Here is a 14,464-nt window from a genome sequence, read left to right as displayed (position 1 = left end):
GTGGTGATGGTCAGTTCTTATAAATTGTTTGAACACTTGAATATCGCAAAATACAAAATGCCACTGAGAGAATCAAATGTTAGCCAAAAACATGTTCTCAAGTGCAAGATTATTTGATTCCCAGAAAAAGAACCCATTACAGTGACATTAAGGTTACCATTGTCACAAAAGATGCCAAGATACACTCAAGCAAGTTTTTGCTGAGAAGCTAATGGCCACATCTTTAAAGTTGTTGTGACAGCATGGTCCTTTCAGAGACTACAATGTAAAAACTACTCATGGTAAAATAATACTAAGTTGATTTTGTAAATGGTGACATGGCACGCATAATTCATTGTCTACCTCACTCAGATTTGTAAGCTCTGCTGATTTTTATGTCCCTTTATTGACAAACAAGGACACTACCCACATCTACACAAGAGGAAAGTTACTCCTCAGCAAGCCATGTAAGTTCTATCTGTCATGTTTTGAATTCTACAAGAAAAAAAAAACCCACTAAGGTTTTGGAACAAGCCAATAGCATTCTAGATTTACAATAACTTAACATATGCTAGACAGGATCCCATAGATAGAAAGTAAATCCAGATTTCAAACAGGTATGATTACTTACACAAAGTAAAATACAAATAATTTCAACTTTTAGGGCAAATTTCAAGAAAGGGGGAAAATACTAGGACATATGAGATATAAGAAATTATGGGTAACTTTTCAAGGGTTTGTTAAAGTGGAACTCATTACAGGGAACAAGAGCTTCTCAGAGTTCAAACAGAATGTATGGGGAGAGAGGGAGAGAGGGAAAGGGGAAAGGGAGGGAGGGAAGGATGGAGGAAGGGAGGGAGGGAGGGAGGACTATGGAGCTAGGGCTGGATACTGGATGTCTTCATTTATCATTCTCTGCATTGTTCACTGAGACAAGGTTTCTCAATGAACTTGGGGCTTAGCATTTTTTCAGCCAGGCTAGTGGCCATGAAGTCCCCAAAATCACCTCTCTCCACCCTACACATAGTACTGGTGTTATGGGTGCACACAGCCAGCCACACACAGCTTTTAATGTGGGTGCTGTGAAGAACTTAGGTCTTCAAGCTACAAGGGAGTGCTCCTCCACTGACATATCTCCCTAGAATCTCCGAACTTTATAATAAAATCAATACTAAATTGTTGAAAATTATAATGTGCTTAACCCAAAATGAATCTGGTAAAGTCTATGCTACGTACATAAGACATGTGACATACATGTGAGGAAGACAACTTAGAAATAAAAACTGGTTAACTAGCCATCCTCTTGTTATTTAGCATAACAGATGACCAATAGATTGATGCGAAGCCAAAAGGAGTCATTGATTAGGAACCCTGGTAGATGTGATAATATATTTGGGAAAGATCCAAGGTAACAAGGAATCAGATCAATGTAAGGAGGGAATCTGCTGCTCTCATTCTCCTGCTTTCGGAATGTCCATCCACTTACTGAGTTAGTATTCTGGCAGACTGCTGGATCATCCTCTGAGCAAATACATCACTACATTTACCCAGACAGTACCAGAAAGAAGAAAAGTACTCTGATGAGCGTGACTCTCTCATGATGTGTGGATGGAAGGTACCATCTCTTGAGCACTTATTTCCCTTACGCTACCACTCAACTGCTGTCAAATGGCAGCAAATCCTAGAGAAAATCAAATGCAATAGATTAAGACTGATAGTTGGTGATGGAGAGTTCCCTAGACCCTGCCATGCTAACATAATTGCTCTCCCGATGCTACTGGTGCTCACCCGTGTTATCAAACACAGTGGCCTTCATCCTGGCTATGACTCCTACTCAAGACTCCTACTCACCTCGTTCTTCATAAAACCTTTTTCCCTCTCGACTTCTACAATGTCGAACTCCACTTTCTCATCTTTTCCCTAAAACCTTCTCTGCTTTTGCTCTGATTGTTTAGTTTTGCTTTTCAGTAGGAGCAGCGGTCGGGATTTTATCTTTACGTAACTTAGCTGCAATACACAATCAAGAATTCACTTTCTCGTCCACCCATCTCTCCTCTCTGCTGGTTACTTCCAGTCTTTCCTTCCCATTGCTACTTGGATGCTGTATCTGCTTGGCTCTTACTGCTATTTTATACCCTGCCATTGGCCTTAAATCTAAACTGTATCTTAACCTCCAACCAACTAGCATGTCCTAAGAGCTTTGAATCCCTCTTAAGAGCTGATCAATGTCTCTCATGATGAACAGTCCCAAGAATCACTGGGGACTTGTTCAACCCTGGCTTGCTATCTGAGTCCCTAGGGTTAGGAATACAATTCCATTTCTGATCAGTCTCCAGTTGATGCCAGTGTCACTCAGATTAATCTGCACCTGGCACAGTAACCATGCCCACACCCCTTCCTTGGTTATCATTTCTTCTGCATCATTTAATCCCTCAGCTGAGACTCACAGCATCTCAGGACTGCATGCCTAACTGGCTCTGCTGTGTCTTTTACTGTCCATCCCAGCCTCCTTCACCAGGCAGTCTACTTCCTTGTCAGAAACTTTGACCTCCGCTCGCTGAGAACATGTTAATTTCTCACAAGGCTCATAAGGTCTTTAATGATCTGTATGATGAACATAGCCTATGTCATAGTTAAGATATGAATCGCCCTCCTCCTCCTGAAACGGTCACCTGTTGGTTGTGTGGTCTCCAATTCATAGGGCTATTGAGGAGGGCATGGATTATGAGGGTGCCAAGTTCATCAAAGGATTAATCCATGCATGACCTCCTAACCAGGACACTGCATCTGGCTGGAGAGAGTGTATCACCTGCTGCATGTTTCTGGAGGCAATCTTGGGCCCAGGCCTAGGTGGTTTGGGAGGCTTTTGTCACCTGTCCACCTGGAGTTGAGCCACTTTGCTCCACAGTACACTGTTGCCCTGTGTTCTGTTTCACCAAGCCTGGGCCTAGAAGCAACACAGCCAAGAGACCATGGACTAAAGCCTGAAACCACAAGCTGACATAAGCCTATCCTCCTTTAAACTGTGACTAACACCCCATCACCCATCTGGCCTACTGCAGAGTGGATAGTAGTAGGATTAAATAAGATATACCCAACCTGAGTTCTTCAAACACATCCTAAGCAAAGTCTTTGAAAATCCCCAGTTATTCAGTGCTGAACTACTCACTGTTCCTTAGGTGCAGTGCAAATACAAGATTAGATTCCAGATTTCTGCAAGCCTTGGGTCACATCTGGTCACATGATCCATGGGTACCTTTTTCTTTTTTTGAAACATGTGTCCCAGAAGAACGATGTTTCATTTAAGACCTGTTTTTGATTCACTAACACTGAATACTAACACTGGCCCAGGACTCTCTAACTTTTGTTAGAACAAAGATGGACTAACACGTAGTCTTTTTACCAGGTCCATCAAGGTCTTCTGACACTTAGGAATGCCAGCAGCATTTTAACACTAAGTGTAAAGCCATGTTAAGCAGTGAAAGCACCAAGGAAATACCACAGAAACATGCAAGGCAGGCCATTTAATAAACCACACAAAAGATACCTGTTTACAGGTTTCTCTTTGCTCAAATTTACCTAAGAAAGTACGAACTTCACAGAACAAGATTTTTAACCGCATTGGACAGGTTTGCAAATGCCTGCAAACACACCACAGAATTGTAAACACTGCAATCAACTTTAGCCAGTAGGTGAGTTCACAAATACAGAATCCATGGATAATGAGGAGCTCAATGGTACAGCATTGGCTTAGCATGTACAAAAGGCTCCGAGCTTGATCCTCAATATTGACTAATAGAGACTATCACTCTGCTGCGATGTCAATTAGCAATCTGAGTGTTGACTACTCGCATTTAAATCCCTTAGAACCCTTCAGGCAGGAACGACCTATAAACCCATTTTATAGGTGAGGAAACTAAGTCATTGAATAAGATACTTTCCCATGAGGAAAGTCACACCTGCTATACTCATTTCAATAGATAACATTGAATTAGCAGTTCCACTAAGTCTGTTATGGTTACAATATGTACCCACACAAGTCATGTGTGGAAAATGTTATCCCCGGGGCAATTTTAAAAATACTCCAAGTTATGGATGACACTTGGAGGTGATACTTTGGAGGTTAAATAATACAGGCTGTTGTCACTAGAGTGCAGTGCATTAGAATCTTTATGAAAGAGAAATCTAGGCTGGTAGTTTCAGTTTCCCTCAGCAGCTCCCTGCTTTCGTATTCTGAGAAGGACATGGAGACATGGAAGTGCTACACCCTTGTGCATTTTAGCCTCCACCCCGGCGAACTAAATAAACACCTGGCTTCCTCAAAATACCTATTTCATGACCTTCAGTTTTCTAAAGCATCAGGAAACAAAGTAAGACAAGGTCGAACAAAGATTGTCTCTGGTCCAAACTGGAACCAGGTCCCTCTGAGGCTTCAGTCTTGTTTTACAAATATTTGACTACACACTAAGGTTTCTCAAGGCCACATCCTTAGACTGCCACTATATTCTCCCTTAGTGTGACTGGGAGAGAAGATCCAAGATTGACAAAATCTTTTGTCTGGTTCAGGAGCAGCTAGCTAAAGATAAGGCACCATCTTTTCAATTCTAAGACAGGGATGGAGTCCCAGCTTCTGTCCTTGCCAGCTAGCAGACAGGACAAACCTAAACTTGAGTGTAGTGAAGAACCCTTGTTGTGTTCATTCCTGGACTCCCACAAGCCTCTTCTCATCCCCTCCTCCTTGCTCCTCCTTCATTCCTTAAAAAAAACTCATTCGTCTCTGTGCAATCCAAAGTTGACTTTGGTTCACAGTGGAATTTCCCCCTATTGTAGTCATAGCCACTGACTAAAATCTGTCCCTAACATCCTCATCAGGGTCTGCTTCTGCTTCCCTCTGACTGTTCTCCAGCTAATTCTAGAAAAACTGGCATTTGTGCTCAAGACTATAGCCCCACAGCCCACATCCTCTGTGAGTAAATTTTCTACAACTGCTCAAAGACGTGCTCTTTGGTCCATCTCATCAGCATGGTCAACATATATTGATCCATTCAAACAGTTCTCTGGGCTCCATCAATCTGCCAGACTCCGTGTTAGATACTGAGGAGACAAAAGAAAGTATAGACAGTATCTTCTGTATGGGGCTCAATCCCTGTACATAAGTCCAATGGTTCCAGACAGAAGGCCTAGGCACAGTAGTTACAGTGCGAGGACTCCGAAGGGCTCTGGAGCATGAGGTTTTTCACACAGTGAGTAAGGAGCAGTCAAAATGGAACAATTTAAATGGAGTAAGGGCAAGCATGTCCATTTTATAAAAGGGCATCTGAGGGTCCACGAGAGACAGGCAAGGGAAGATATGAAGGGTAGTAGAATCTTGAGGCAATGACTTATTTTTCCCTAGACCAAGCTGAATCTGGAGGAAAGACAGTGAGAGATAAGGCCAAGAGGGCAATGGCAGGAGGGAGACTCTGAATGTCAAACTCACAGGCCTGAAACCTTTTAGAGACAGAGTGAACAGTCCTTGAGTAAATCTGAGCAGATTATCAGGGGTAAACAAGTTTGTGTTTTCAGAAAGATAACTCTGGGGCATCGTGCAGGAAGAGATTAGAAGAGGTCAAGATGGGAAGTAAGGGGACCCATAAGGAGACTGCGGCTATAATCCAGATAACAATGGGGTCTGGGCTCAATCATTGCCCAGTTGCATACCCTGGGCCAGAGGCCACCAGTAGAGGTCAAATCTCCATAGGAGGAGTAAGTTAAGCTGCCTGTCAAGTCAACTGGACAATAGTCACCCTAATGCCAAGTTCACTTCCAGTTCTGAGTCTCTACTAGTTTTCTCCATCTGCAATGCTCTTCTCTTCCTACACTTATGCAAATCGAATCAATTATGAAATTACCTTCCTAAGACACTATTCTTCTAAATTTACAGTCTCTCTACAACTTTCCATTTCTTTAATTACTCCAGTACTCTACCATATACATTAAATACCTTGGCAGTCACACCGTGTCTTCTAAGTTGGTTTGTAGATATCTGGAAAAGATACAGTCCTATAACTGAAATGACTACTTCTTTTTCCGTTGTTGTTCTTTTAAAATCTATACTATTCTTATTGTTTAAAATCGAAATGCAACTCCCATTTTAGTAAGCCAGCATCATTCCTAACTACATTCTAAATATTTGTCCTTTTACACTCACAGATAAGTATAGGTCTCACCTCTCATTCAGGAGACATCTCCCAGCAGATGGAGATCATTATAGGAAACCACAACCAATAAAATGTGGGGAACAGGTGACTTGGGGTGCTCAGCACCCACCGACACGTCTATAACACAACTCCTGCACCTAGTGCTTGACGACCTTAGCAGAAGAGGGGGCGGAAAGATACGAAAGCTAGAGAAACTAGAAATTCGCTTTGAGAATTCATCTCTTAGAAATATCAGCAAAGCTACACTCCCGTAGTCTCACCAACATAGCAGCCTAAACAAGACCCTAGCAAAGACAACACCAATTGACATGTCTATGTGAAGGGGTCATATTGCCTTCTAAAAGTCTTTATGCTTTTACCCTGTCTCCTCTAAGTGTCTTAGTACACAGCAGATCGGAGATGCTTAACCATGGGGAAGGCATCCTTTCATAAGCAAGGCATTCTCCTTCGTTGCTATTCCAGCCGAATAACTTCCTCGCCTTTGTTTCCTTTCTCCCATATAGATGTTGCACAACGCGCACTGATTTTACACTAATTCTCAACAGAGCAAAGCTGTTACCTCCAGTGCAGCTCTAAGCCCTCATCCATTTCCTTCTCCACACCCTAAACACTGCTTCTCAGCTTTCAAATCCAATGCCCAAGAACCGGACCGGGGAGCATACACCTTTAATCATTTGGGAGGCAGCCGTAAATGGCTATCTATGGGTTTGAGGCCAGCCTGATCTACATAGTGAGTTGCAGGCTAGACAGTGGTACCCAGTCAGACTCTGTCTCAAAACAAGGAAAACCCGATGAGTATCTCCTCCTTTTTCTGATGCTAAAATACCTACACTGATCCCCTTGGAGTGTCCATAAAACAAAAATGATCTTTCCAGAAAGGTTGTGTCTTCCCTGGTACATGGTGTGGTAAATACTCTCTCAAGGGCTCCAGCTTTGTGTCTGCATCTCTGCCAAGGAGGATCTGTGTTTCTGTTCTTCTTAACTACCTGCACCTCCTGAGACCCACGATTTAACTGCTAACATGTTTATTGAGCACCTAAAATGATTGTAAACTCAGTTGGGCCTGAAGGATAACCATCCCGTGCTTTCTGAATTAGTTCTCCTCGCCTTTAGACCCATTTTTCTTACCATGATTATATGGTGGTCATTCATTCATCACTGGTACTGGTTCTAAATACAAACCTTCTGAAGTCATACTTAACAAATATTAACTGGTGGGAACCCAATTATTAATTGGCTGACATTTTCAACCTTACCAAGTTCTCAAAAATTATAATTTTATTCAAATTGCATATTTACATTGGAAAGCAGTTAAGATGTTTAGGAAAACGTTGCAAAATAAAAATTCTGTTTAGAATTCAAAAGCAAAAATAACCAAGAGGTAAAATTGGGAAGGCAGGGTTCAGTGGCTAAAACAACATGCTGTTCCTTCAGAGGTCGGGAGTTCAGTTCCCAGTACCAACCTCAGGCAGCACACAAGTGACTGTAACTCTGACTCCAGGAAATCTAATGACCTCTTCTGGTCTCTGTCAATGCCTGCACACTTATGGGTGTGCACAGCTATGTGCGCGCGTGCACACACACACACACACACACACACACACACACACACACACACACACGTAGAAATAAATCTTTTAAAACCCAACTGCGTGAGAAACATGCCAGGTAACCAATCTGTAAGTCAAGGCAAGTGTTTTTAGAGAGAATGACTGACGCCTGTTTCTGTGCTATAGGGTGTAAAGGGGTTTCACCTTTACATTGTAGCTTAAGTACCACACTGTATTTCTTAAAGGTGAAATGTTCTATTTTAAAATTGCCTTCTTCCTTAAGCACTGGCATGTATATCCTCACACTGCAGAAGAGCTTCAGTGGTGGCGTGCTGTTTCTAGGGATGTGGGATGCTTAGAATTGTTAACTATAGGACAAAGTATCACTCAAAATTCTTTCAACAAATTCTGTATAGTTTCAGTGGAGAGGACAGGCACCTAAACACACATGAGGAAGGCAACAGAACCCTGGCTAAACAGTCCAGAATATTCCATCTTCTAGTTGCAGAATAATGTAGCAGCACAGGATGGGCTAGCAAAACATTTCTGATCGTCACCCACACACAACTGGCCAGAAGTGGCCCTTCCCTGCTGTCCTGTTAATTTACAGAGGTGCAGAGCTGCCCTCTAGTGGCCAAGGTGCAAACTGCAAAGGGTTTCATCCACAAACATGTTAAGTTCCCAGATTAAAATTAATAAATACAATTTAACACATCAAAGCTAGAGTAAAACTTCCAAAGTTAGAGACAAAATTGAAATAATAGACTTCTCTTTCTCTATTATAGACATCTGGCTCACTTAAAAAGGTATAGTTTAAAAATAATGAAATAACTTTTACAATGACCTTCTCCTCTCATTCATCCAGTGTTTTTGCAGTGAGATGGTACAAACTAATTACCTGAGAATGATCCACAGAAATGCAGACCCATCATAGGGGTCTTGTAGCTTTAGGGGAGTTGCTTTTAATGCCTCCAAATATCATTTCATCAGTAAGAGGGAAAACACGGTAGGTATTTTAAAATACTGCTGTAAGGACTACATAGGTCTAAGAATAAATACATAAGTACTCAGCCTGGGTCCTCTGCAAAGAGCAGCAAATGTTCTTAAACGTTCTCGTGCCTGTCTCCAGCTCCAGTGGGAGAGTTTATTTGTTTGCGATTGCTAATTTACTCTTCCGTTTTCATCATTTTAGCTGTCTTTCTTTGGTTTACCATAAATGAATTGTTGCAGCTAATTAAATAACCACAGGCTGAGGCCACCATGCATTTCTAGTGTGCCCAGATCAATACAGGTCTCTCCTCAGAAAGAGACAAAGCAAAAACAAACCAGCAAACCGTAAGCTAGGGAAGCTATTATGACTCTGTCCTCATTACAGATTTAATTCTGAACAGACAGACAAACCAACAGACAAACAAAGCTCGTCTAGCTGGTATTTTGAAGAAAACCTGGAGATTGTTCGATTCTGAGCTAACCCCATAGCCCCATCTCGCTTCCAGGAGGAGTACAACTTTAATGTAACCATAAACTTATTTTAAAACAGAGCCCCGTCTTCACTTTGAAGATTTCTCAAATGTCAGCAATTCTCAAGTTCAGATCCTATATATAAAGCTACGTCGTATACCGATGCACATTACCCAGAAACCGAGACAGGTTTAGAGGTCGGGTGAGATTCCTCTCCTCTTCCATAGGTCTGATTCCATGGAAAAGAACGGGTCTCATTTCTGTTCGCATACAATGTAGACTAGCTATGTTCTCATGCAGCATGAAACCATTCTTAAAAGCATAGTTGGGAATAATTATAAATATTTTCAACAATTCCTCGTATATCTGAAAAAGTAGCTGCTATCCACAACCAATGCTCTATGAAAGGTTTCTTGTCTGGACATTTTCAGTTACTTATTTCTATGTGGACGTGAATGATTGCACGCGTGTCAGGGCATGTGTGTGCAGGTATATGCATATGGAGGCCACAAGTCAGCATCAGATGTCTTCCTTAATTATTCTGTTCCCTTTCCTGGTCTCTAATGGAAGCTAAAACTCACCACTTGACTACACCAGTGAGTTTCCAGGCTCTACTTGTCTCTGCTTCCCCAGGACATGGATTACAGATATGAGTGATATCTATAAAGACGGAAGGGTCTACATGATTCCATCAAATGTCCCATCCTCTGAAGCAACTTACAAGTTGCAAGGGCTCAATAGCACAGTCATATCCGACCATGCACAAAGGCCTTTTCCCAACCACAGCACGATGAAAAGGTGTCTTACTAGATATTAGACAGGCCATGCCAAGATCGTTTTAAAGGTTACCCCTGGGATTTGCCCAGACACATCACAGCACAAACATCTCTTGGGGTGGCCTGGAGTTTCGCTGCAGACAGCAAATGCTGACACCAGCCTTCTGGTTCGATATAGAATAATATGAATCTGCAAACCTAGTACTTGGTTCTGCCTGAAGGATGAATGGGATTGCAAGATGTAAATAAAAACAAGCATTTGCCTTTGCCTCAGTGGCTCCCCCTGTGAGCTAATTCGGGGCAGCCCCGCCATCTGTGCGGATAGAATGTCAATCACAGTTCTCTCACTGTTTTAAGGTGAAAAACAGAAACGAGGATTTGCCATTCTAATAATGTCCTCTTACCTGCTGGACACCGTTTGAGCATTTTTTCGGGCTTTCCAAAATAGAGGATTGAGGTTCTGGATTGGAAAGGAAGCAGACAGTCAATACCTTAAAGAGCAAAATTTCCCATTTCCTCAGTTAAAAGCTAAGACTCCCACTAGGTATATTTTTCGCAGTATGCAGCAAGAATATTCAGTCTTTTTTTTCCCCAGTTCGGTTAGCACAATGAGAGAATGTGACTGCTTTTCATAGACACATGACGACCCTTGTGTGGCTGACTATTTTACAAATAGGAGGAACCCTGTGCTCAGTTCTGCATGCCAGTCTTAAGGATTTTTCTCAATTGTTCTTTATCTACACCCCCCCCCGAAGTCCCTACTTAAAGTTTTCAACTGTATTATTCACTTAGTGAAAGTTCATACGTAATAGGATCACCTCAGTCCTGAAGCACAGGATTTTAAAGGCTTTAAATAGGGGCAAATTCAGTTCTGATTTCAGTGAGGGATGACAAATACTGCCACCAAGCGGCAGGAGTAAGAATGGATGCCGAAAGGATTTTCTGCCTTCAGCTCCCTAGCCATTTGAGATCCTACAGGGTGACAAATTCATCATACTGGAGATACACTAGGACAAACAGGTCTAGTGACTCAGTTGCTGTTGCTTATGTTGCTGTTTAAGCTGGAGGACAGTACCTTCTAAGTAAGCTTATGTGAAAATTTAGGAATATAGCTCTCATCCGTCCTCCATGTGTCAGGGACGTACAGCCCACTCCTTGGTAAGATGGATGCAAGAGTCTGTCTTTTGTCTATTCGGGACAGCTGTACACCCTAGACATTGCAAATGACACAGAGCAGTCGCCATCCATAAGTGTCACAACTGATACATGCAACGTTGACACAGAAAAATATTGCACAGAGTCTGAAGAGCATGTGTTTGCAGCTGCCCTTAAAGTTTTCTTTGTACCCAGATAAGCATCACAGCCTCATTTCAGGCCCTCTGGCCTTGTGTCATCTGCCTATGATTCTAACCTCTGTACACACCCCACCTTTGCCACTAGATCATTATGCTCTTATCTTCTAAGATGAAACATACACTCTTCCACCCTTCCATGGGGCCTCCAAGGCCACAGAGGCTGCTGTCTGCAGCTTCCTGGTACCTGCAATGTCACCCTTCCTTGATTGCTTGGTCCCTTCTCTGAACTTAGCTCAGACCTCCCTGTGTACTCTGTTAGAATTATATCCTCGTGCTGTCCCAGAACTCCCTGATCCCCAACCCTGTTGTGTTCCACAGGACAGGTCATCACACCCTACATTCCATAGTTCACCTTTTTGCTACGTATCATATCTATTACTCTATCTTATCTTCTTGAAGTGAGAAGTTTCCCCAAAGACATGTTTTCAAAGCCTTGAATACACCGCACCACAACATTCACCCCATGGAAGCAGGTACTTTCGCCAGATGTTTCCTCCTGTTGTGATATAGAACAGTGCTTGCCAACAGCAAGTGTTTAAAATAGTCCAGAGTGAATATAAGAATGAAAACAAATGGTGCATTATATCAAGACAAGAAATAGTTACCATTAAAAACAGGTAACCTAGTTAGGCAAGAGTAACATTTCCTTAAGAGGTAGCATAGATCAACTCTCTAGCTAGCTATTTCCTGAACTTCATCTAAGATTGTATCTTTGAAAACAAAACCCAGAAAATAGCATGAATCTGTTGCTCACCAATGTCTGGGCAGGGGAATGGTGGGGTTAGAATATAAGCAGGTGCCTTTAAAATGTAACCATTGCCCCAGACAGCATTATTTCAACAGGCTAACTAACAGTGGGTATTCTCCTTGTGTTGAACTTGACACCAGAGTCATCTCCATTTGAACAGAGATCTTTTGTTTGAAAGTTAATCAACAGTTAATAAAGAAAACCAAAATATATTTCCATCTTCTGCACTTCCTCTCAAATAGAGACCCACAAACAAGTCCTAGCTTATAAGACACAGAAGAAAGCATCTTTTCTTCTTCTTTCTATTTAAAAGCTACAGTAAGAACAAACAAATCTCCTACGTATCCTCCAGGATTTTTTGTTTGTTTGTTTCCACATTAGAGATGTAGACAAGGATCCCTAGATGCTGCTGCTGCTGCTGCTGCTGCTGCTGCTGATTCTTCTTCCTTCTTCCTTCTACTTCTTCTTCCTCCTCCTCCTTCTCCTTCTCCTCCTTTTCATTCTCCTCCTCTTCCTCCTCCTCCTTTCTTCTTCTTCCTCTTCTTCCTCTTCTTCAACTCCTCCTTCTCCTCCTCCTCCCTCTTCTCCCTCTTCTTCTCTCTCTTCTTTCTTCTTCCTCTGCTCCCTCTCCTCCTCCTTCTTCTCCTCCCTCTTCTCCCTCTTCTTCTCCCTCTACTTCTCTTTCTTCTTCTTCCCTCTTTTCCTTCTCCTTAACCCTCTCCCTTTCCCTCTCCCATTCTCTCTGCAGTTTGTGACCTGGCAAATTGTCCACAAAAATCAGCCTCCAGGCTCAGGTGGTCAATGCTAATAAGTGAGCTCACCAGAACAATATGACCAGGAAACTGTTTATTAGAATGATCATCAATAGGAAGCTGTGAACCTCTACACTCTGCTTCCCTCCATTTCACTCAGCAGCTGCCTAGATCAGGTTTATCCTCCCTCTATCTGCACCCCCCCTTTTTGATCCCTTTTGTCAAAACCACATTAAAACATCAAAGAAAATATCACATCTCAAAATCACCTCCTGTGCAAAATTACAAACAAAGTACAAATGAATTAATTCCACTGTAAAATCAAGCAGAAATGAATTAGAATGGCCAAGGGAACAATGTAATATAAATATGGAAAAGAAGGAAAATGCTAGAACAGAAGAGAGAAAAATAAGAGAAAAGAAGGTGCTGGAAGGAAGAAGAGTGAAAACAGTCACAGATAACACAGGTGCCATTCAGTGAGTGACACATGATACCATGCACAAAGCTAATACCAAGCTTGGGAGACATCCTCACTCAAGCCCCACTCACTGTGCAGGTGAATTTGAGAAGATAACTTAGTTCAAACCTCTATTTAGTGTCCATAAAACATGACTGATCCTTATATAATGTGATTACACCTGATATCAGCCTTTCCCTCAATCTAAGACCCAAAGACATTTTTCATAATCTCTTTCAACCAGCTCTGAGACTAGTGTGCTCTCTATCAAACATCAAAATAGTTAGAAAGTCAACCCAATGAGTACACTTTGAGGGGACATTCAAAACTGCCACCAGCAGTCCAAAACAAAAAACAACAACAAAACAGAAACAAAATACATCTCCCTAAAAATGAAGTAGATATTCTTAAGAAATTTAACATTGTAAGTAATGTACACAGAGAGAGTTAGAATTCCTTGAATTATATCTGCCTTACTGAAATACATCAGCTTGGTTCAAATCTAGTTAATTTAAGAGACAAATAATTTATTAAATAGAATTTAAATCACATTCGTTTTGATTGAAGTCTCATACATGGTAGATGCTTTTTATTCTAATATAGTATTCTTTCCAGGAAAAATGGGGGAGAATTTAACATGTTCGAAGTAGGCTCATCCATATGCTCTTGTTTGATTCTTTGATAGAACTATCCCTCCTTCTTGTCAATTGAAGATATCTTTACTCAGAACCCAGGACACCATTCCCATATCCCTGCCCCATGCACATGAGTGCACACAAACACACACACACACATATGCCGACACACACACAAATACTCAGAAACACAGTCCACTCTTCTGGATTGTGTGACAGGAAGACAGGGGACAATCACCTCATTCTCAGTACTCCTGCATTAGCTAAATAGTGTAAAGGAATTTGGACAAAACAGAAATGGGCCAACAATACCACATGGCAGTATATCATACAAAATGTGTCTGGAAATGTATTTTGTTTTTATTTATGTATGCATGCGTATATCTGGTTTAGTGAATGCCACTGTGTATCTGTGTGTATGAAAGACAGAGAGGGGTGTTGGACACCCTGGTCCTGGAGTTTACAGGTAGTTGCGAGCTGTTGAATACTAAACAGCAAGCACTCATTCTTCACCACTTTGTCATCTCTCCAGATCTTCAAATCCCTCCTTC

The 14,464-nt window shown here is 41.8% G+C and overlaps 1 protein-coding gene across 1 annotated transcript in view; it reads right to left on the bottom strand.

The window, feature by feature from the left end:
• The window catches only part of Fmn2 (formin 2), a 311,596-nt gene that overhangs the window by 218,176 nt on the left and 78,956 nt on the right, over nucleotides 1-14,464 (bottom strand). The window contains 1 exon segment of the mRNA NM_001427798.1: nucleotides 10,371-10,426. Within this exon segment, the coding sequence (NP_001414727.1) occupies nucleotides 10,371-10,426 (56 nt within the window).

This window comes from Rattus norvegicus, chromosome 13 (genome assembly GCF_021556685.1).
Source record: "Rattus norvegicus strain SHRSP/BbbUtx chromosome 13, alternate assembly SHRSP_T2T, whole genome shotgun sequence".
Taxonomy (NCBI): Eukaryota; Metazoa; Chordata; class Mammalia; order Rodentia; family Muridae; genus Rattus; species Rattus norvegicus.
Note: the sequence above shows the minus strand (reverse complement) of the source record. Positions and strands in the feature narration are given on the sequence as shown.